The sequence below is a fragment of the Piliocolobus tephrosceles genome, chromosome 1 (genome assembly GCF_002776525.5).
Source record: "Piliocolobus tephrosceles isolate RC106 chromosome 1, ASM277652v3, whole genome shotgun sequence".
NCBI lineage: Eukaryota > Metazoa > Chordata > Mammalia > Primates > Cercopithecidae > Piliocolobus > Piliocolobus tephrosceles.
In genome coordinates, this window is record NC_045434.1 from 94,497,460 (window position 1) to 94,520,070 (window position 22,611).

Below are 22,611 nucleotides of genomic sequence, written 5' to 3' on the forward strand. Positions count from 1 at the left end.
TTTCTTTCTTTCTTTCTTTCTTTCTTTCTTTCTTTCGATGGAGTCTTGCTCTGTTGCCCAAGCTGGAGCGCAGCACAGTGGTGCGACCTTGACTCACTGCAACCTCCACCTCTCGGGTTCCAGTGATTCTGCGATTCTCCTGCCTCAGCCTCCCGAGTAGCTGGGAGTACAGGCACGCACTACCACGCCCAGCTAATTTTTGTATTTTAGTAGAGACGGGGTTTCACTACGTTGGCCACACTGGTCTCAAACTCCTGACCTCGTGATCCACCTGCCTCTGCCTCCTAAATTGCTGGGATTACAGGCGTGAGCCACTGTGCTTGGCCAATCACTTTTCTATATAATGAAACTGGGACCCAGGGAGGAGGCATAATATCAGTTGTACTGCATCTGGGATGAGCTCTTGGGGGCCTCGTGGTCTTTTTTTTCTGGAGATTCTGGAAGGAGCATCCTCTTGGGTATGTGATGAACGCATTAGTAAGGGAGGCATAGGTCTGGCTCCAGCTCTCTCACTAATTAATTCTGGGAGTGACTTTCAGAAAAATCCCTTAATCTGCCTGCACTTTGGTTTTCTTATCTGTAAGCTGAGAAGGTGGACATCATGGCCTTCTGATGTCCTGCCTGCCCCTGGGCGTTCTCTGGCCTCTATCTCTGTTATCCAGACATGTCTTTGGACACCTTCCCAGGCCTTACCCTTTGTCCTTAGGCTGGCGATGGGCAGATGAGAGTAGCGACAGGGAACTCAGTTGGCCTTGCTGATGAGGTCGACAGCAGCTGACAATGGGCTGTGCCCACCCAAAAAGCTGGCTCCACCTGGGCAGGAGGAGTGGATATGAAGGGACCAGGAATGTGTGCCTAGGGGGCTGGAAGCGTGGTGTTTAGTTGGGGAGCCTTCACTTTGGTGGGAGAGTCAACCCCAGAATTGCTGGAGGCCCCTGGAACCATGTTGAGGGAGGAGCCATTGGGCGCTGAGCAGGAGACTTCAGACATGGTGGAGGGACCACTAGCCACTGAGTGGATCCTCTCCCTCCAGAGAGCAAAGCTGCCTAGAGTGAGTAAAAGAAAGGGGACCAGGCAGAGGCCATGCCCCTGCATGGAGAGACCTTAGATCAACTCTCTGGGGCGATTCCAGGATTTGCTTTCTCTTTGGGAGTCTTACATGTTTGCTACCATCTGTGTTTTCTAGAAACTATCTATACAAAAGTCACTCCCTACTGGGCACAGTGGCCCATACCTGTAATCCCAGCACTTTAGGAGGCCAAGGAGGGAGAATCACTTGAGACCAGGAGTTTGAGACCAGCCTGGGCAACAAAGCGAGACCCTATCTCTTAAAAAATATTGCACCCTAACTGGGTTAAATGGAGGGGAAGAGAGGCTGCTCTCCCTCAGTTAGGAGGATAAGGGTGGCAGAGCATCTCAAGAGGAAGAGTTATTGGCCTCACAGTAAGTGGAGGGGATAGGACAGCCAAGGGAAGCAGAGGGCAAGGCAGGGCTTCCCCTCAAGGTGGCTGGAACCCAAAGCTTGCACAAAAGGCTGGAAACTCTACTGGAGCCTTTGAACTCACGTATTCCATTGGAAGCCTGGGGAAACCATACCTCCTCTGGCATGTGGTCAGAGGATTCCACATTTATGAAGTTTTCAGATAAATGAGATTTATCCACCACTTCATTATTTTCATCATTTTGTGAAAATCACTTTCTAAAATGTCAGAAGATAATTTGTCCACCTCTTCAGCTTACAAAACAAACAAAAAAAAAAACCCATGGTTCAGCAAGATGAAGAATTGTCGTAAGATCATGTGACTTACACATGACAAATCCAGTTTCTTAGGAAGAGAAACTCAATCTGATTCAATCCTGATGATGATTCAGAATCAAGTCACTTTGCCTGTCTAACCTCACCCATGGTCCTCGTCTGCTGCAGGAGGCGATGCTGCTGCTGTTGTTTCTAACTGCTGCCGTGCTATTCGCACCATCTCTTTGTTTCTGATCTTCCTTGGGCTGAGACTCTGTTAGAACTGTGTGTAAAACCTGAATGAACAGGTGGTGAGGTCCTAGCGGGGTCTCCAATGAGCTGTGCACAAATTTGGTACTTGGGATGCGTGACATCCATTTAGCTGCTCAGATGGCTGGTCTTAGTTTCAGTTTGGGATATTTTGTGCCTATTTTGAGGTTATTGGTTATATTTTAGATTTTTTACATAATTAAATACGTGATCCAGGCGGTGCGCAGTGGCTCGCGCCTGTAATCCCAGCACTTTGGGAGGCCAGGGTGGGAGGATCACTTGAGGCCTGGCAGAACAGTAAGACCCCGTTGCTACAAAAATAAAACATAAAATTAAAAACCCCGTCGTTACAAAAATAAAACATAAAATTTAAAAAAATGTGATCCAGGAGATAGTCAATGAACAAACCTAAAGGAGGAAGGATATTCTCTGCTACATTCTCTCCCATCCCTCTCTCCCTCCTCTTCCCTCCCAGCCCTCCTCTCCTATCCATGTGGAGTCAGAGGGGCTTTCCAAAGACATCAGCCCCAGCCCCGAGCTGGCTAAAGCTCCTTCTGATTTCCACCTCTCTTTCCTGATCTAGAAATCTGGGGCTCTGCCGTCCCTGGGGCTGACCCTGGCCAATGTCACCAGTGATCTCAACAGGAAGAACGTGACGTGCTGGGCAGAGAATGATGTAGGCCGGGCAGAGGTCTCTGTTCAGGTCAACGTCTCCTGTGAGTCTCAGTGGCAGCCCCTACTCATCTCTTCTTCCCTCAAAAGAGGATGTAGGGTGGGGGCTGGAGGAAAGGGTGGGATGTATGTCTCCACAGCCGCTCCCTCCCAGCTGTTTCCAGATTCCCATGAAAACCTGATCCTTCCGGGGAAGTCCTGGGGGCTCGTCAAGGCCAGAGGGATGGAGATGGATTTCTTTCTGGCCCCCTGCCCAAGCCTTGCTACCTGAGGCCCTCAACACCAGATGCCCGGCTGTTCCCACTGCTCCGAAGTATTTTTTCATGCCCGTCCCTCATCGGGTCCTTCTTCCCGCATCCTAGTTTCAAAAGAGGAAATTCACCTCCTGAGTTCCTCTTTAGGCTTGCTGCCTAATTTCTCTAGGTCAGCCAACAAATTACCTTAAACCTTCTGCTTTACATCAGTTTTCTTCTTTTATTGTGAAATGTACATAGAAATGTGCAAACAATATATATATACTTTAAACAATAACTACTCTTACCAGCACCACGGAAGACCTCCCCACCGCCACCCAACACCCTATTCGCAATCCCATTCCACTCTCCCATCTCATGTTGACTTTTGTCAGGACAACCATTTCCTTGCTTTCAAAAATAATTTTTCTCAAATATGCTTTCCTATCGGTATCGTTTAGTTTTGCCTGTTCTTGTACATTATATAAATGGAATCATACTGCATGTATTATTTTATATCTGGTTTCTTTCACTCAACATTATTTATAAGATTCATTCATGTTAATGGGAGTCGCTGTATGTAGCTCAAGCAATTCATTGCTAAATAGTATTCCTGTGTATGAATGCTATATTGTATATATGTATGTATTTATTTATGCATACATACACTTTTTTTCTATCATTGAGGGGCTTTTGCTCTTGCCAGATTGGGTCTATTTCAAACCCATACCTTTTTTCAAAAAGTGTGTGTCTGTGTGTATGTCTGTGTGTGTGTATGTTTGAAGAGATGGGGTCTCAGCCTGTTGCCCAGGCTGGAATGCTTTGGGATCATAAGTCACCGCAGCCTTGAACTCCTGGCCTGAAGCGATCCTCCCACCTCAGCCCCCTGAGTAGCTGGGATTACAGGAGCAAGTCACTGTGCCTGGCTTTTCCCCCAAATGTAACTGTGTATGCTTTTAGCTTGTTTGATTGTTAGGTCCCCTGACCCATCTTCTTCAGCTTGGTTACCCTGACTTTTTCTAGATTCCTTACACCAAAGACTCCATGTTTAATTGTCATAAGCTGGTACCCCACTTCTGTGGGGCTGTGACTTATTTATGGCCCACCACTTAAGTTCTTTAAGCCTCTGCATTTCATATGCCTGCTGCCTGATTTATTTGACATGTATTGTCAACTTTCTTCAAAACGTCTCTCCTTGGTGAATTTCCTAGGGCCTGCTGACCTGTTTCTCCCAGGCCTGCCCTTTGATTTCGGGTTCTACTTGCTTTGTCCCTGGACTTGTTGGGTGTGTGCTGGGCTTCCTCCAGCTGCGCCCTGACCTCCTGCTGTTGCTCTTTCTGGCCCACAGTCCCTGCCAGTGTGCAGCTGCACACGGCGGTGGAAATGCACCACTGGTGCATCCCCTTCTCTGTGGATGGGCAGCCGGCACCGTCTCTGCGCTGGCTCTTCAATGGCTCCGTGCTCAATGAGACCAGCTTCATCTTCACCGAATTCCTGGAGCCGGCGGCCAATGAGACCGTGCGGCACGGGTGTCTGCGCCTCAACCAGCCCACTCACGTCAACAACGGCAACTACACGCTGCTGGCTGCCAACCCCTTCGGCCAGGCCTCCGCCTCCATCATGGCTGCCTTCATGGACAACCCTTTCGAGTTCAACCCCGAGGACCCCATCCCTGGTGCGAAGGCTATCCTGAACCCTGCTCCCATTTCTGGGCTCCACCTGGGTTAGAGCCAACTTCCTGCTATAGCTGTTACCCCAGAAATTGGAGTGCCTGGTTCGGGACAGAAAGGAGTCTGCAGTCCTGGTGTCCAGCTGTTCTGGCCTCCTTACCCTCTCCCCAAGCCAGGACTCCTGAACTCCTGAGCTATTCCATCCTTGTAGGCTGGCTGAGGAGACAGCCATGCACCAGGGCATCATGGCCCAGCTGGAAAAGGGTCACATGCATTTTCTCCCTTGAGGCCTAGCAGCCCACCTCCATCCCCCGTCACCCCATGAAGGAATGAGTCCCAGAATAGGTAGGGGACTCACTGTTTTCCTTCTCCCTCTGACTGCTTTCTCTCCTCCCTCCTGCTGCAGTCTCCTTCTCGCCAGTGGGTGAGTAGCCCAAGGTGGAGGGCAGGTTCTGCCTGGTCTCTGGAGCCGAGGCTAGGGCAAAGGGTACAGCTGACCTGATCCCTGAGAGGCCAGCTGGGGCCAGGGTTGGGGGGTTACTGGAGGCGACTGTGTGCACCAAGGCTCACTCTTCCTGCCTTGTGTCCCCTCAGATACTAACAGCACATCTGGAGACCCGGTGGAGAAGAAGGATGAAACACCTTTTGGGGTGAGATAGGAAGTAGAAGCTTGTGCAGACTTTGGGACCGGGAGGCTAGGTAGAGGCTCATCTGCACGTCATTTCTGGTCAGAGCAGGGAGGTCACTACCATCTGGCCTGAGCTCTGACTGCCACCCTCACAGCCACTGCAGGGGTCCCCAAGGGAGGATGAGGCAGGTCTGGAGGCCTGGTTCTGGGCTTCCATGCAGGATGAAGAAATGGCTTGCTACGGGTGGCTCTGAGAGTGCAGAAGAAGCCTCTGGATCTAACCACCCCTGCCTCCCACCAGGTCTCGGTGGCTGTGGGCCTGGCCGTCTTTGCCTGCCTCTTCCTTTCTATGCTGCTCCTTGTGCTCAACAAATGCGGAAGGAGAAACAAGTTTGGGATCAACCGTGAGTCGAGGCTGCAGAGGGCTGTCTGTCTGTCTGTCTGTTCTCCTAGCTTTGTTTCCTACTGGCTCTTCTTGACTCTATCTCTGTCTGGGGGGCTGTGCACATGGGAGTTCCCGGGCGTGTGAGTGTGTTTGGGGTATAAATGAAGGCCTGGCTGTGAGGCTTGTGTGAGTGTGTGTCGGGCTGGAGCTGAGGTAGTTTCAGAGGCAGCAGCTGCTAATTGGTGGCTGGATTGTAGTCAAGCACTAAGTGGGTCTGGGAGGTCTGGGCTCTGTGGGGCGGGGGAGTTCTTTGGTGCCCATGGGGCCACAGGTGGGACAGGAGCCAGCACAGGGAGAGGCGGTGGTGCCCTCTTCCCCCTGCCTGGTGTCTCGCTCCTAGCTCCTCAGTCTCTCCCCTGCAAGTTACAAGGTGGGGATGACCAGGCATCCTGCAGGCAAGGGTGGGCAGGGCCAAGATGTGGGCAAACCTCTCCATGTGGCTGTGTCTCCTCCCTAGGCCCGGCTGTCCTGGCTCCAGAGGACGGGCTGGCCATGTCCCTGCATTTCATGACATTGGGTGGCAGCTCCCTGTCCCCCACCGAGGGCAAAGGCTCTGGGCTCCAAGGCCACATCATCGAGAACCCGCAATACTTCAGTGATGCCTGTGAGGGGCTATGCTGGGTCAAGGGCAGGGGCGAGTGTGTGTGTGTGTAGAAGCCCCTAGGCCATCGCCCTTGCCGACTGAGGCCTGAACGATCCCTCCCTTTCTCCCACCCCTCCCCAGCCCTATTCCAGCCATAAGCCCTGTCATATTATTCTCAGGCTGAGTCCAGCCCCGCTCTTAGCTGCAGCCCCTGCCTGGAGTCACAGCTAGCTCACACCTTGTCCTGTCTGGGCAGATGCAGCCCCACACTATGACCTGGGGCTTGGTGAAGGGGCACAGGTTGAATTTCAGCCCCTATGCAGCCCCTTGTCTGGGCAGCCTTGTGCAACACACAGCCCTGCCAAAACAGTCCTCCCCTACAACCCCAGCCCTCCCAAGATTGGGGTTCCCGTCTGACCCTGCAAGCCCCCTCAGGTGTTCACCACATCAAGCGCCGGGACATCGTGCTCAAGTGGGAGCTGGGGGAGGGCGCATTTGGGAAGGTCTTCCTTGCTGAGTGCCACAACCTTCTGCCTGAGCAGGACAAGATGCTGGTGGCTGTCAAGGTGAGACCCTGCCCAGGGGGCACTGCTGGACTGGGTCCCACCCCCAGGAGCTCCATCACTTCAGGACAGATTGGGGGAAGATGCAGAGGGCTGAGATGGCTGGAGGCTGGGGTGAGCGGGCTGCCCTGGATGAACAGCAGTGAGGCCTGGGCCCCCACTCAGTCCTGTCCCTGCCCCTTCCATCCAGGCACTGAAGGAGGTGTCCGAGAGTGCTCGGCAGGACTTCCAGCGCGAGGCCGAGCTGCTCACCATGCTGCAGCACCAGCACATTGTGCGCTTCTTCGGCGTCTGCACCGAGGGCCGCCCCCTGCTCATGGTCTTTGAGTATATGCGGCATGGGGACCTCAACCGCTTCCTCCGGTACCAGCACCTGGCCTCAGCGCTGGCCCCTGCCTCTGGGCCCCATCATCCCTTCCCTCTAGACATCCCTGCTTGTCTTTCAAACCAAGGGGAGACACAGAGAAAGATCAGGAAGGCACATTCCTGTACCCAAGGAGCTCTGAGATGGTAGAGGAGACAGACGTGTGAATGTAGGGGCGACTCTTGCAAAGGACAAGCGTCAGTAGTCAGGGAGGTTGCGATGGCAAAGGCCATGAGCTAAAATGTTGGGGTGGGTGGGCTTTGCAGAGGATGTATGTGCATTTGTGTGTGGCACACAAAGGCCAGGCCTCTAAGGGTGGCAGTTTAGATAACGACAATAACAACAGTAACGAGCATTTATCAGGTACCTTCTATGTTCCTGTTCCAGGTGCTATGCTATATACTTTATAATTTATTATTATTATATTTTAATGCATTTATTAGCGTTATTGTTTTAGAGATGGGGTCTTGCTCTGTTGTCTAGGCTGGGGTGCGGCAGTGGTGTAATAATAGCTCACTGCAGCCTCAAACTCCTGGGCTCAAGCAGTTGTCCCACCTTGGCCTCCCCGGTAGCTGGGACTACAGGTGCACACCACTGCACCTGACTCTACGATTCGTTCTTATTATGATTCTGTGTGCTGGGACGTATATATCTTGTACAGTAATATAAATATGTATTTATTCTTTATGGCCTCCAAGCATATATTGCAATCTATACTTGAAGCAAGTTACAAAAAATTCATTTATTTGACTTCGGACAGAACAACTCTGATATGTTTATCTATTTGTGCTAATTTTAATAACTTCGAGAAATGTGCCTATTTCACAGATAAGGCTTAGAGAGGTTCGGTGACTTGCCCAAGGGTACACAGGTAGTGAATGGCCCAGGTGTGATGTGACCCCAGGCAGAGCCCCTACTCTCAACCCCTGATGTGATGGTCACATGTTCCCTTGGTCTAGTCCCTTGGTCTAGTCCCTTGATCATCTTCTGATGAGATCGCCTCTGGGAGGATGGGGCAGTGTTTGCAAGGCAGGGAGAAGACCAGGGTTTGGAATCAGCTGCCACATACGAGCTGAGCCTTCTTTGCCAAGTAGCTTTCCTCTCGGACCTCACTTTCCTCACCAGTAAGAGGGACAGTGGAGGGCTGTGGTTCTGGATGAGCAAGCGCTGTGTGGTTGTCCAGCTGATGGTCATGATCTGGTCCCCAAACATCCCCTTGGGAGTGATGGGTCATTCATGCAGTCAGGTGGCAGGACTCAGCTAGGAGAGACCCCTGAGTCTTGGGCTTATCGTGTGGACCAGGAGGGAGCCCATGCAGGGTGTGGAGCAGGAGGCGAGGCCAGACCCAAGGTTGAGTGTGGAGGAGGATCAGCATAGAGGAGCCCGAGAAGGCCAGGGAGGAGCCTGTCTCTTTGCTCCCAGACATGGCATAGGCTCAGTGCTGGTCTTGAGGACACAGGCTAGGAGATACCACCATCTGGGGCCCAGGCTGTGGGAGACGAGGCTCTAACTGCTGGATGGAACACTGGGGGAATCAATGGAGGGAATCATGAATGCTCAGAGATGAGTCTGGAAGACTTCCCCTAGGAGGGACCATCTGTTCCTTCTCCCCTCCAGGCTTTTGTACTTCCAGTTCCCTCTGCCTGGGGTACTGGGCCTCCCTCCCTCCATAGAAAGATGGAGACAGACACACAGACTCTACCCCTCCCTGCCTCAGCCCCCTTCGAATGGCTTCAGGAGCTGAGTCTCAGTTTAGGTGTCCCTTCCTCTAGGAAGCCTTCCCTGGCTTTTTCCATTCCCACCCGTGCCTGCCAGGTGCCCCTCACACTACACTGCCATGACCTGCTTATCTGCATCATCCTCTGCGCTGTAGCCCCGGTGCTTGGCACGTTGGAAATGTTTAACAAATGCCTCAACTAAACGAATGAGGAGAAGATTGGCTAGTAGGAAAGGGCATTCTTGGCAAAGTGATCGGTTCAGGCAAAGGTTCAGGAGAAGGAACATTGGGGAATACAGATGAGTGACGAGGACTGACCCGAGTGTTCGCTGTGGGGAGAAGGCAGGCATCCTGGACACCTTCAAAAGGAAGGAAGACCCTGTAGGAATGGCTGGTCACTGAGGGCAAAGGGGAGAGAAACAGGACAATCAAGGACTCCCTGGTTTCAGACTGCCTGGGTGGGGAGGGTCCCTTCCCTGAGGCAGGGTCAGGCTCAGGGAAAGACACTGAGCTGCAGTTGGCAAGGGCTGAGTCTGACGTGCCTATGGCAAGGGATGTAGGGGCCAGTGGGTATCTGGAATTCAAGGAGCTGCCAGAGAGGAAGGCATGGATGTGGGAACCGTGAGCTGTCTCTGGTGGAAGCCCTGGAGGTGGGCACGCCTGTTCTGCTCCTCCATCCCGCCCCTCTGGACAGCTGCCTCTACTGTTCTCTCAATCCTCCACTACTAGGCCCCCAGTCTCCTCTCCCATCACACCCGGCTGCTGGGGATCGCCTTCCTCAGCAGCCGCTCCTGGGGGTTCTGTCCTCCCAGCCTATCCCCACTCCTTTTCTTGTTCACAGATCCCATGGGCCTGATGCCAAGCTGCTGGTTGGTGGGGAGGATGTGGCTCCAGGCCCCCTGGGTCTGGGGCAGCTGCTGGCCGTGGCTAGCCAGGTCGCTGCAGGAATGGTGTACCTGGCAGGTCTGCATTTTGTGCACCGGGACCTGGCCACACGCAACTGTCTGGTGGGCCAAGGACTGGTGGTCAAGATTGGTGATTTCGGCATGAGCAGGGATATCTACAGCACCGACTATTACCGTGTAAGGGTCCTTTGTCCCCAACGCCTTCCCCTGACTCCAAACTGTAGACTCCCTGGATCCCAAGACCTCTGAGAGCCTGCCCTTGCTAGGATGCCTGCACGGGTCTGAGATTCACTGGCTCTAGTTTTCAACCTACCTCCTCGGCCCCCAGTGGTGGGGATTCTGTCTCCTTCGCTATCCTGGTTGGAAACAGCACCCTACGGTTTTTGCCTCTTAGCACTGAGAGGCACATCTGTTTGTTTATTTATTTAATTTATTTTTTTTGAGACGGAGTCTCACTCTGTCGCCGGGCTGGAGTGCAGTGGTACAATCTCGGCTCACTGCAATCTCCGGCTCCCTGGTTCAAGCGATTCTCCTGCCTCAGCCTCCCGAGTAGCTGGGATTACAGGCACACAGCATCACGTCCAACTAACTTTTGTATTTTTAGTAGAGATGGGGTTTCAACGTGTTAGCCAGGATGGTCTCAATCTCCTGACCTCGGCCTCCCAAAGTGCTGGGATTACAGGCGTGAGCCACCGCGCCTGGCATATTTATTTTTAATGATGGGGCAGGGGTGAGCTGTGCCTTGACGGGCTGTCCCAGGCGCCCCTGGAGTTGACGCAGCGCCCGCCCACGGCAGGTGGGAGGCCGCACCATGCTGCCCATCCGCTGGATGCCGCCTGAGAGCATCCTCTACCGCAAGTTCACCACCGAGAGTGACGTGTGGAGCTTCGGCGTGGTGCTCTGGGAGATCTTCACCTACGGCAAACAGCCCTGGTACCAGCTCTCCAACACTGAGGTCAGCCCCGGCCCGTGGTCGCCCTTTGCTGGCTTCCCCCTCCCATGCCCCTTCAGGTCCCTTTTTCAGGGACCTTGGTTCCCCTTCTGCCCCTCCGCCACAGCCTATTGGGGGTCCCTTTCCAGTGCCATGCCGACACTGTGTCCCCTCCACCCCGGCTCTGTTCTTCTCTTCCTCCCCTATTCTTGCCTTCACCTAAAGCCTGTCCTAAGCCCAGGCCCAGTTGGCCCCTGGGGGAACCTCAAAGTGCTTTGTACATGGAGCCCAGACCCCCATCTCTAGCTGCATTTTGTAGACCTAAGCAGGTATTATCAGAGTGGAAGGGACCAGCACGAGAAGAGGAACCCAGCACAAGAAGGCCCAATGCTGCAGCAGGACGGCTGGAGGTTAGACTGTCAGAAGGACAGTCCTACCCCCTCCTCGTGCCCTCCTAGCTGGTCACAGCCAGAGCAGGCCCCAGGTGTTCTGTCTCCCAGAGCAGCTGCCCCCACCCCCTCCTTGGCTCACAGCTGTCAGTTTCCATTTCTCCTCCTAATGCAGTCTGCTCCCTGGAGGCTGGTGGGGTGGGGGAGAGGGTTATAGATTTTAATTTTCTCAAGCACTGAGAGAAGAAATGGAATTAGTGCCGCCCATAACCCAAGTCCTCTAATAGGGAGGGGGAAAGAAGGGGAAAAGAGGCTCCAGACCCCTTCTCCAATCACTCCCTGCCACCCTTTCTCCTTCTTTGGATTCCTGAACTGCTTTAGCAGTTCTTCCTAGAGTCTAACTTTGATCTTTCTTGCTGCAGTTTCTTTTTGGGAGAGCTAGTCCCACAGAGTGGTATCCACAGAAGAGAGACGAAGTGGGGATTGCCCTCTTCTTTAAAATGAAAGCCAGCTATTTTTCAAGGCCTTTAACTGCAATTCTGTCCTATTTTCTTTTCTTTCTCTGGAACTGAGAGTCAGAGGGCCTTTCTCTTCCTCCTTTCAGCCCCCGACACTAAACTGATGGATTTGATAAATACCTCAGCCCTTCCCCTTCCTCAACCCACCTGGCAAGTCTTCTTAGCATCTGATCCCAGTTTTCTGGAAGCAATCCTACCCCAGCCCAAGCTTCCCAGAGCCAAGCCTTAATCCTTCTCACTTCTCAGTGTCAGAGCAGAAATGAATCTTGGGGTTCACTGTGTCCATTCAGGTTATTAGCGGCTAAGAAGCCCAGATGAGTGGTATGAGCTGCCTTGGGAGCCTCAGTGAGGGCACTGGGGCTGGCCTCAGTCTCTTGCCCCCAGCCTAGTGTGCTTTCTCCTCTGTCTCTCCGGTGGCCCCAGGCAATCGACTGCATCACGCAGGGACGTGAGTTGGAGCGGCCACGTGCCTGCCCACCAGAGGTCTACGCCATCATGCGGGGCTGCTGGCAGCGGGAGCCCCAGCAACGCCACAGCATCAAGGACGTGCACGCCCGGCTGCAAGCCCTGGCCCAGGCACCTCCGGTCTACCTGGACGTCCTGGGCTAGGGGGCCGGCCCAGGGGCTGGAGTGGTTAGCCGGAATACTGGGGCCTGCCCTCAGCATCCCCCATAGCTCCCAGCAGTCCCAGGGTGATCTCAAAGCATCTAACTCACCCTCAGCATGCGGGAGGGGACAGGTGGGGGCTGGGAGTAAAGGATGTTCCTGCTTCTCTAGGCAAGGTTCCGTCATAGCAATTATATTTATTATCCCTTGGCTGTGTCTCTTGCTAATTCTTGGGATGACGTCGTTCCAGGAGGGAGGCATTGGGATTCAGGTGAGGGGACAGCTCTCTGGGATCCTCCCCCACTCAGGTTCCCCTCAGCTGCCTACTCCTACTCCATGGACCTGTCACTCTCACCTTTGACTATAGGTTGGATCCCAGTCCCATGGTCACCTGGCTCACCTGCTGTTGAGGCAGCCTCTGGCCAAACTTCCCAGACCCTGAGAGCCTAACTGCCGATCTTTGTAGTTCATGTTCAGGAAGGCTGGTGCTACAGTGGAAGGGGTGGAAGTTAGATGTACTGGTAGACAGGATGGGAGCATTGATGGGGTGTCTTTCTTGTATTGGTGTGTCCAGGACGGAGCAAGCACGCAGCAGCAGATGAGAGAGAAACGTGTGTGTGTGTGTGTGACAGGAACAGGGAGGGAGCTGGACTAAGGATTGATGGAGGCAGGACCCCTTATTCCTGTCCCTCTGTTACTCTTCTTAGCTCTAGGTGCTTTGATTAGCATCTGGAGGCCAGGAACTGTGTAAAGTGGCTATTTCCTAAGGACAAAGCCATCTCCCTGTCCCATTCTGTCCAAGGGAGTAGGTGAAGTCTCCCCTCTCCTCTGTCTCTTGGAACACCACTGGCCTTAACTGAGTGGTCTGAGGCTCTGTCAGCAGCACTGAGACTGGGCCCCATCAGGTCAGGGCGTCTGGGCCCTGTCTCCACCTTCCCTAACCCAAAGGCTTGCATTCCACCCAGAGCCAGGAAGGAGCAGCTTCCCCGCCACCCTCAGCCCTATCACTTCCAATCACCTGTCCAGTTCCTGCAATAACACAAGCTTCCCATGGCTCCTCAGGGCTAATCACATGGCTGTCTCATGTCCCTGGGTGCCAGTTCCACCCCACCCCCACCCCCATGATTCAATCTGTGTCTTATCACCCCTAGGCCTAGCCCAGTGGTGTGTCTGTCTCTTGTCCAGGCTGGTTAGTGCTAATGGAGGACTGACCCAGGGCTGCAGGCTGATCGATGGGGGGATTAGGGTGTGTGTGTGTGGTTGGCCCCTAAGGGCCAAGTTCACAGGCCTTCCTCTCCTGCCGGGTATGGGTGGGGCTGGTGCCGCATCACCCCTATGAGGGAGGGCACTTAAAACAGGTGGAGCCATTGGGAGGAAAGGGCTTGGGAACATGGTGAGGGATGCAGAGTTGGGGGATCAGATCCAACAGGTGAGCCCAGGGACGGATGCAAAGGGAGAGACAGGGACAGGACATACAGACATGGCGACATAGAGAGAGACTGCAGAGGGAGATGTAAAGACTGAGACATGCAGATAGAGAGAAAGATGGAGACAGACACACAGACATAGCCGGACACACATGGAGAGAGAGGGTGAGACCAATGCTGCAAACAGACACAGGTAGGGCAGTGGCTCAATCACAGGAAGCCCAGGAGGACATCATGGACTCCCCAGGGGGCTTTCCACCTCACCTGCCCCCTCACCTCTGCCCTTTGAGCCTCTCTGCAGGGGCTAGGAGAGGATGGGACACCCGGACTTGGAGGCTCTGTGGGTAGAGACAGGAGGGGACCTGAGGTTTGCCCCATATAGAGCAGGATTGGGGCATCACTAAAGAGCTGGTTTGGAGGTCAGGTAGCACCAGGGAGCTGCCAGGGCATGTGAACCATTTTCAAGGTTATCAGGCCTCAGGCGTGAGGACATCAGAGGCTCTTAAACCGTAACCAGAGGTATTGCTGGAAAAGCTGGGCAGGTGAGGTGAGGGATTCTGGGAATAAGGTTTGGACAGGGAAGGGAGAAGGAACTGGGTATCTTTCATTGATCTGGGAGCAGGAGCTGGAGCCTGCCACTCCAATCCCTTCAGGTAGATCTGGACCTGGGGCTTTGTCTTGATTGGTGAGGAGGGGGCTTGTACTCATATTTCCCTCCCCTGAAAGCACCCCATTCTCTCCCCTTCACTGATGGACACAGAAGTGCACATCTGTGTCCTAGCTGGCCTACCCCCACACAGCCTAGACACACATGTGCAAACACAGACACATGCACACACATACACAGACACAGAGACCCCTCCCCAATCACTCATAGCGGTTGGATTCCACTGTCATTAACAGTGCCCCCCTCCACCCCTCTGTGGCCCTTGCCCCCTCCCTGTTAATTACCTCCTGGCTGTGCCAAGTCCATTAGCGGCCCCCACCCTGACATACCCCAGGGGCTGAGCACCAGCTGAGATGGATTGCTGCTGGGGGATCGATGGAATGGGGCCCCAAGGACCCCACTGGGGGCTGGGACCAGGACAACAACCTGAAGCTGTAAAGATTGGACATTTGGGTTCCCCCCAACCTGGCCCAGGTCCCTTCCTTTTCAGAGAGGGCTGTCTTGGTTGAAAGACAGAGGCTCAGAAAGGGTCGTGGGCACCTCAGGAACACCCAGCATTGAAGAAAGGAGCTGGAACTCTCCCGTCTAAGCAAGCCTCTGCCAGCTCCTCCGCATTTACTCTAGAAGGAAAGACTCAGTGGTGCAGAGACCAGAGGGGCTCGCAAGGGGCCTCCAGCACTGGGATGGGGTCTCTAAAGAACCCAGGGGTGCGAGCCACCCTCAACCCCTTCAGCCTTCCTCAGGAGCCTCTGCCTCCTTCCTGCCCTGCTCCCACAGGGGCTGGTTTCCTGACAGAAGAGCAGAGCATCTGTCCAGGCTTCCAGGAAAAGGACAGGCAGAGTGCTAGGAGAGCTCTGGTGAAGAATGACCCAGCCTGTGCCCCCTTGGATCCCCAGGCCAAAGATAGAACCTAGATAGAATTCCAGATGACAGAGGCCCTGGCCTTTCTAAGTACCAGCTGGAGAGAGCCTGTCTTGCCAAATTCCTGAAGCAGCATTGGACAAGCACCCAGCAGGGGTAGGAAAGGGGGATTCTAATGGTAGGAGCCAGGACCCAGGAATCCAGACTTTCAGCCCGCTGCTTACTGAACTGCCAGGCAACCCAGGCACCCCTGGGATGCTGGGGAGTGAGGTGGCCCCGTTGCTCTAAACAACAGTGCCCTCCCAGACTGTCTCTGTCTTCCACTCCCACCCCATTGCTGACGGACTCCCATGCTAAGATGGAAAGTTTGCGCAGCAGTGGCTCTAGAGTGGTGGGCAGGAGAGAGATCTGGAGGCAGGAAAGATAGACAAGACAGGCCAGAGCTGCAGGAGGAGCCCACACGGGGGCAAGGAGGGGCGGAGAGGAGAGGCAACCCAGACCCATGCAGTGACTCAGCCCTGCATGTGCAGGGAACAGAGAAGAAGGCAGAGAGCCTGAGATACAGGACAGAACCCAAGAGCCACAGAAGCAGAGCCTCAGAGGCCATGCGCTTTCCATGAGCCCTGCTTCTAGTCCAGCCCCGGGGAGGAGAGGCTTTTGAGCCCACCTCCCACTGAATTGGGCCCCCTTCCTCTTCTGAAAGGGCTATGTTTCCTGGTGGTTAAGCCTCTAGACTCTGGAATCTGGTTGTGCCATTTACTAAGCTGTGTGACACTGGGCAAGTTACTCAACCTTTCTGTACTTTGGTCTCCTCCTCTGCAAAATGAGGATAATAATAGCAATAACCTCGCAGGACTGTTATGAGGTTTAAACAAGTCTCATGTGGAAAGCTTTCCCTGTAGGGCCTGGCCTTAGTAGCTGCTATGTAAAAACACTCTTTCCCCCTCCTTCCTTCCCTCCCTATTCTTCCTCCTCCTCTCTATCCTGCCAGCCCAGGCCCTAGCCCTGGTATGTGGGCGGTGAGGCAGGTTGTATGTTTTGAAGGGATAGTGCTTGCAGAAGAGACGCTCTTATTCCCTGATCCCAACCACTCGCTCTAGCTGCAGGGGACTTGCCAGTCCCCTGCTGCAGAGAGTGTGAGGTGAGGAAGGGCCTCCCCCCTCCCTCTGACACCCTGTGGGTTCTGGGTCCCTGCACTGATCCAGAAGGCCCTGATGCAGGAAAAGCCTCCAGCCTCCCCTGCCCCGTGGCTCCCATTTACTCTTCTCCTACTCTCTGATTTTCCCTTGTGAGAATTTCTCTCTCAGCTCACCGCCTCCGGGCAGCCCTCAGGGATTGGACAGGGATCTTTGTACCCTTGAAGGGTGCTTCTGAGGGCACAAATCCTCATAGACCCTGAGACAGGTCTCCAAGAGTATGGACCTGGGAGCGGGAAACATGCCTCCAAAGCTTTGTACCCCTTATCCCTGTGGCTTCCCGTTCTTCAGTGCCAGGAGGTCCTTCCTTACAGTCTACCCTCCTGCTTCCCACCTGGATCTGAAGGGGTTACTCAGCTCCAGGCCCCGCCCACGGCAGGTCCCAGCTGCCTGGGGCCTGTGGTCAGAGCTAATGCAGGCGAGAGTTGGAGGACAAGAGGGGATAAAGTTATTAGCGTCTTCATCTTTGAGGAATATCGATCGCCAGGTCTCCAGGCTCACTTGGTCTTATAACGGGGCTCACGGGGGTGTTGGGAGGGGCTCAGAAAACTCTCACAAAGCCCCTTACCCATATCCTGGAGTGGGCACTGGGCTACCAATGTCTGCTGAAAGGAGGACAGGCAGAGACACAGTTTGGGAGGCGAGTGGCCTGGGAGGCAGGAGTGAGACAGGGCTGAGAGGGGAGTCAGGGCTTGGCACCCTGGGCAAGGAGCAGACTGAAATGGGCTTGATTTCAGGTTACTACACTTTACTTTAAGGTTGAGTGTGTGTGTGTGTGTGTGTGTGTCACACACAGAAAGACAGAAAGAAAGAGAGAGAAAGTCAGAGAGGGAGAGAGAGAGAAAGAGAGGCAGAGCTTTTGCAATTGAGTTAGAGAGGTCCACGATGGCCGCTCAAGAGGGAGGAAGGATTCGCTCCTGCCAGACTCATGTACACAGGCTGGCCCCACCAACCCCACCCTCCTGCCTGCTCCTCCAGCCACTTGGCTGCTCTGAAACACCTTCCCTGCCCTCTCCAGGCAGCTGTCTGGTGCTCCTTTGAATGGGATGTTCTTGATGTGATTACATGTGTGATGGTGAAGGGCACCTCACAGTGGAGCGTGTCACCCTGCCCCACCCAGGGTGATTCTGGTCACAGTGTATCTGGTTTTGTGTTTGTGTGTGACAGTCCTTGTGCGAAGGTCTGTGTAAACTCAGCTCTCTGCATGGGTCTGTGCAAATTCGTGCTCCTAATCTGAAATCAGAAGGGATGTAGGCTGGAGACAGGGCTCAGGGATCTGGCTGTCCAACCCCTCCAGGGAGGTCCCCCTATGGGTGTTTCCAGCCAGAAGTTTCCAGCTCCCGGTTAACCATCTCCAGGGTTGGGGACGGAGCTTAGACTGTAGAAAGACCCTGAGGGGAGAGCAGCAGTGTCTGGGAACCAAAAGGCACAACTCCCCCACCCCCTTCTTTCTTCTTCCCTCCCTCCGTCCCTCCCTCCCTCCCTCCTTTCTTCCTTCCTTCCCTCCTTCCTTCCACTTCTGTTCTTCCTCTCTTCCTCCCTTTTTCTTTGGAAGCAGGGAGGAAGGAGTAGGGGAGGCTTCTCTGGCCAGGAGGGTCAGAATCTCTGGCTCTTTGGCCAGGAGGAGCTGGCGTCCCCTCTGCTGGGCTGGGAGAGGACGTAATTAAAGACAAGGAGGCCGGGAGGGGTGAGTGCTCAGGGCTAATGTTGGTATTAATCAGGAGCTGGTCCCCAGTGAGGGATAGGATTCAGCTGGGGCACTGTGTGTGTGTTGGGGGTGATGGGGGACCAGGAGCTTCTGCCTCATGCCATCAGCCTCCTTCCCTCCCCAGTGGCCCCACCACATCCAGCCCTCTTGCTCCTGCCCCTTGCCCTCATTTTTTTTTTTTTTCTGGAGGTCCCTCCTGCTGTGTCCTTCAACCTCCTGCTGAGGGAGGGGCAGATCCCTCCTCAAATCCAAGTCCATCCAGGCCGCCCCCTCCCCACAAACCCCTCACCAGCCCTTCCTGCGGGCAGGCACATTAGGTGATTCCTGAGGCTGTCAGCCCTGCTAATTGCCTCTCAACCTTCCCCTCATCACCAGGGCGGCCCCCCACGAACTCCATTAGCCCCCCCCCTCTCCCCTGATAGCCCCTAAATCAGCCCCAATTATTCACAGGAGGGGGAGGTCTGGGCTGAACTGTGATTACAGCTAGAGTGGGGGGTGGTGGTGAGGGATGGGAGTTTGAGTGCCAGGCAGGCTGGCGGGCATGCCGGAGGCAGAGCTGGGAGTGGGAGAGGAGAGTGTGGGTTGGGACCTTACGGGCAGATTCAGACCAGGGACCACCCAGGGGCAGGGACCTGAGAGCCTGAGAAGGAGGGGGAGGCCAGGCTGGAAGGTGGGCAGCTAGGGGGTCCTGGCTTGTATTTCAGGGACCACCCCCTCCACACACACACACACACTAAGACCCAGGAGGGCAAGGGAGGGGGTCAGATGGGCACAGCCCCCGTGAGTGGGCCAGGTCCACCGCTGTCATCGGCACCATTGCCAGGCATTTATGCCAAGCTTGGTGGAGAGGAAAGGAAAGCCGCAAGAATGCGCGATCCCTGTGGGACTCCCCGAGACAACCTCACTGCTCCTTGCAGCCCCTCCCCAGGCCAGCCACCCACCTCTGCCATGTGTGGGCAGAGGCTACTCCCTGCCCCTGTCTGTGTGTTCTGGCTAGAGCATCCCTGCAGTACTGTGGGTGAGACATGGAGTGGCGTGCAGGGTGTGCGCCAACATTCGACCTGCTGGGGTGAGTGTGTGCAGATGAGACCAACCTCCTGCTCACCCTCAGCTACAGCCTCAGGGAGCCCTCTCCGCCCTCTCCGGCCCCTTCCAGGAGCCTAGGACTCCTCACAACCTCCTTCCCACCCCGGAGGGAAGAGGCACCCCCACCCTGACCCCAGCTGCCCTCTGTGAGCCCTTGTGATGTGCTGTGCCCCCACCTCAGCACCTCCACTGGCCCAGCCCAGCCACCAGGCTGCTCACCCGTGTTAGTGCTGCGGCCCATTCACTGGTCTCCCCATTTCCACTGTTGTTCCCCACAGCCTATTCTCAAAACAGCAATCATTCTCTTAAAATCTGAGTTGGATCATGTCTCTCTTCTGCTTGAAATCCTCTAATGGCTTCCATCTCACGCAAAGCACAATCGAATCGGCTTACCACAGCCTAGGAGGGCCTGAAGGATTCGACCCCCATTACGCCTCTGTCTTCAATATCTGCCACCATGATCTCCGTCACTCACTCGGCTCCACGCTCCAAAGAGAGCTGCTATTGCTGTTCTTTGAATATGGTACACACTCTGGCCTTGGGGCATTTGTACTTGCTGTTTCTTGCTCTTCCCCCAGAAATCTGCATGGCTCCTGCCTTCATCTCCTTTACCTGGAGGTTACCTTTTCAATGACATCTTCTGTAACCACCTTTCCAAGAATTGCACCCCCAGCACTCCCTATTCTCTTCCCTGTTTTCTCTAGTTTAAAATGATGGTTCTTTTAATAATCTAATATGTCATGATTTTCCTGATTTAGCATCTTTACCATCCCTTCCCCACTACCACTAACAGAATGTTAGCTTCATTTTTTTCCCACTTTGTACAGTTAGGCAGAAAATCTTATCTATTTTGTTCATAGCTGTAGCCCCAATGTCTGCATATAGTAGGTGCTCAGTAAATCTTTATTTAATGAATAATTGACTCTTTCTCCAATTCACATATGAGCTCTTTGAGGGCAGGAAACTCTTATTTATTGCTGAAATAAGTTATTAAATAAAGGTTTAAAATAGTACCCGGTATTCAGTAGGAGTTAGGTTAGGAGGAAGAGTTAAGTTAAATCAGTAGGAGGGTGGCACACCAGCATCCCCCACCCCAAAGTTAGTAGTTGCTATCATCATCATCATGGTCATCATCAATGTCATTTCCTCTGTGTCCTGAGTACTAGGCAGACACAAAATGGTGTTTATTGGGTGGCTGAATGAATGAGAACCTCGAGCCTGCATCTGCCTTCCTGGCAGGCCTCAGGGGACGTCCATCCTTTTAGCGATATGTAGGGCTGGGCCCAGTAGGCAGAGCTGGCGGGCAGGGAGCTGGAAGAGTATTGCACAAGGTGGCAGTTTATTGAGCACTTACTTTGTTCCAGGTCCTGGGAGCATAAAGATAATTTTGACCTGGCCCCAGTCCTTGAAGAACTCAGAGTCCTAGGGAGAGAGACATGCATGTGTTAAACATTTCATGTCAGAGTGTGGAAGGATGAGAACAAGTGGGCCAGGCAAAAAAGGGAAAGAGTGCCTGTTCCTCTTCCTTTTCGGGCCTCAGTCGCCCACTCTGCTCCTTGAAGGTGCTGGATCAGGTGACTTTCAATGTCCCTCTGGCCTCTGATAGTCTGCAACTCCATGATCTTTGGCCGCCAGCCCTTGACCTGTCCGATGGTTTCTGCTGCCCTCTGCTGGAGGCTCTTGGTGGCACTGAAGTCCTAAAAAGCCGCCTTGAACCTTTCATTCTTCCTTCTTCCCCAAAGCCCCAAAGCCAACAGCACCATCCAGTTGCCCACCCCCACACAACTCTCATCCCTTACAACACCAATTAAACATCTCTTGCTTGTCTCTGACATCGAAGTTTCCCAGACAAAAGTATTTTCAGTTATACATTTTAGACCACCTGAAACTAGAATAAGTAAAAAATTTGTTAACTGTTATGATCCAGCAGTCCCATTCCTAAGCAGCAATCAAGAGAAATGAAAGCATATATATCCACATGAGACTTGTACAAGAATGTTCATGGTAGTTTCACTCATAGTAGTCCCAAACTGGAAAAGACCCGGTGCCCATCAGCTGGGATAGGGGTAAGACAAGGTTGATCCATACAGTGGAATTCTACTCATGGTGAGAAGGAGTGGACTTTTGAAAAGCTCTGTGGTAAGTGAAAGAAACCAAAGGAAAGCAAGCACATATTATGCAAGTCCGTTTATATGGAAATTCTAGAACAAATACACCTACAGTGACAGAAAACACATGGAGGATTTCTTTCTTTCTTTCCTTCCTTCCTTCCTTCCTTTCTTTCTTTCTTTCTTTCCTTCCTTCCTTCCTTCCTTCCTTCCTTCCTTCCTTCCTTCCTCCCTCCCTCCCTCCCTCCCTCCCTCCCTCCCTTCCCTCTCCCTTCCTTCCTTCTTTCCTTTTCTTTCTTTTCTTTCTTACAGAGTCTCACTCTGTCGCCCAGGCTGGAGTGCAATGGTGGTGCGATCTTGGCTCACTGCAACGTTCACCTCCCGGGTTTAAGCGATTCTCCTGACTCAGCCTCCTGAGTAGCTGAGATTACAGGCACCCGCCACCACGCCTGGCTAATTTTTGTATTTTCAGTAGAGACGGGGTTTCACCACGCTAGCCAGGCTGGTCTTGAACTGCCCACCTCTGCCTGCCTCGGCCTCCCTAAACGCTGGGATTACTGGCATGAGCCACCGTGCTCGGCCTAGCAGATCAGAGATTTGATAGGGTTTGGGTTGAGGAGTGAGAATGGAATTTGGGGACATTATCTGTAAAGGGGAACAGGCAAACTTTGGAGGAGATGGAAATTTAAAAACTTTTTTTTTATTGGGATGGTGGTTAAAACGGATGCACACACATACAAAAAACTCATCGAGCTAATATTATGCTAAGTGAAATAAGCCAGACACAAAAGTACAAGTATTCATTATTTCACTTATTTGAGGTACCTAGAACAGACAAATTTATAGAGACAGAAAGTGGAATAGTGGTTACCAGGGGCTGGGGGCAGGAGGAGTGGAAGTTACTGTTTAATCGGTACAGAGTTGCAATTTGGGATGATGAAAAAGGTCTGACCTTTTCAGCGGAAAAGGAGATGAATAACACTGATGGTTCCACACATGTGATGTACTTATGCCACTGAACTGTACCCTTGAAAATGTTTCGGGCCGGGCGCGGTGGCTCAAGCCTGTAATCCCAGCATTTTGGGAGGCCGAGACGGGCGGATCACGAGGTCAGGAGATCGAGACCATCCTGGCTAACACGGCGAAACCTCGTCTCTACTGAAAAATACAAAAAACTAACTGGGCGAGGTGGCGGGCGCCTGTAGTCCCAGCTACACGGGAGGCTGGGGCAGGAGAATGGTGTAAACCTGGGAGGCGGAGCTTGCAGTGAGCTGAGATCCGGCCACTGCACTCCAGCCCGGGTGACAGAACAAGACTCCGTCTCAAAAA

The 22,611-nt window shown here is 53.5% G+C and overlaps 1 protein-coding gene across 1 annotated transcript in view; it reads left to right on the plus strand.

Annotated features, from left to right (window-relative positions):
* NTRK1 (neurotrophic receptor tyrosine kinase 1) overlaps nucleotides 1-12,439 on the plus strand; it is a 20,862-nt gene extending 8,423 nt beyond the window's left edge. Inside the window, exons 7-16 of the mRNA XM_023214107.1 lie at nucleotides 2,589-2,721; nucleotides 4,259-4,585; nucleotides 5,175-5,230; nucleotides 5,510-5,612; nucleotides 6,111-6,257; nucleotides 6,672-6,802; nucleotides 6,990-7,162; nucleotides 9,722-9,962; nucleotides 10,582-10,740; nucleotides 12,047-12,439. Of these exons, the coding sequence (XP_023069875.1) occupies nucleotides 2,589-2,721; nucleotides 4,259-4,585; nucleotides 5,175-5,230; nucleotides 5,510-5,612; nucleotides 6,111-6,257; nucleotides 6,672-6,802; nucleotides 6,990-7,162; nucleotides 9,722-9,962; nucleotides 10,582-10,740; nucleotides 12,047-12,232 (1,656 nt within the window). The 3' untranslated portion in view covers nucleotides 12,233-12,439. The remainder of the gene's footprint in view (nucleotides 1-2,588; nucleotides 2,722-4,258; nucleotides 4,586-5,174; nucleotides 5,231-5,509; nucleotides 5,613-6,110; nucleotides 6,258-6,671; nucleotides 6,803-6,989; nucleotides 7,163-9,721; nucleotides 9,963-10,581; nucleotides 10,741-12,046) is intronic.
* The last annotated feature ends 10,172 nt before the right edge of the window (nucleotides 12,440-22,611 follow it).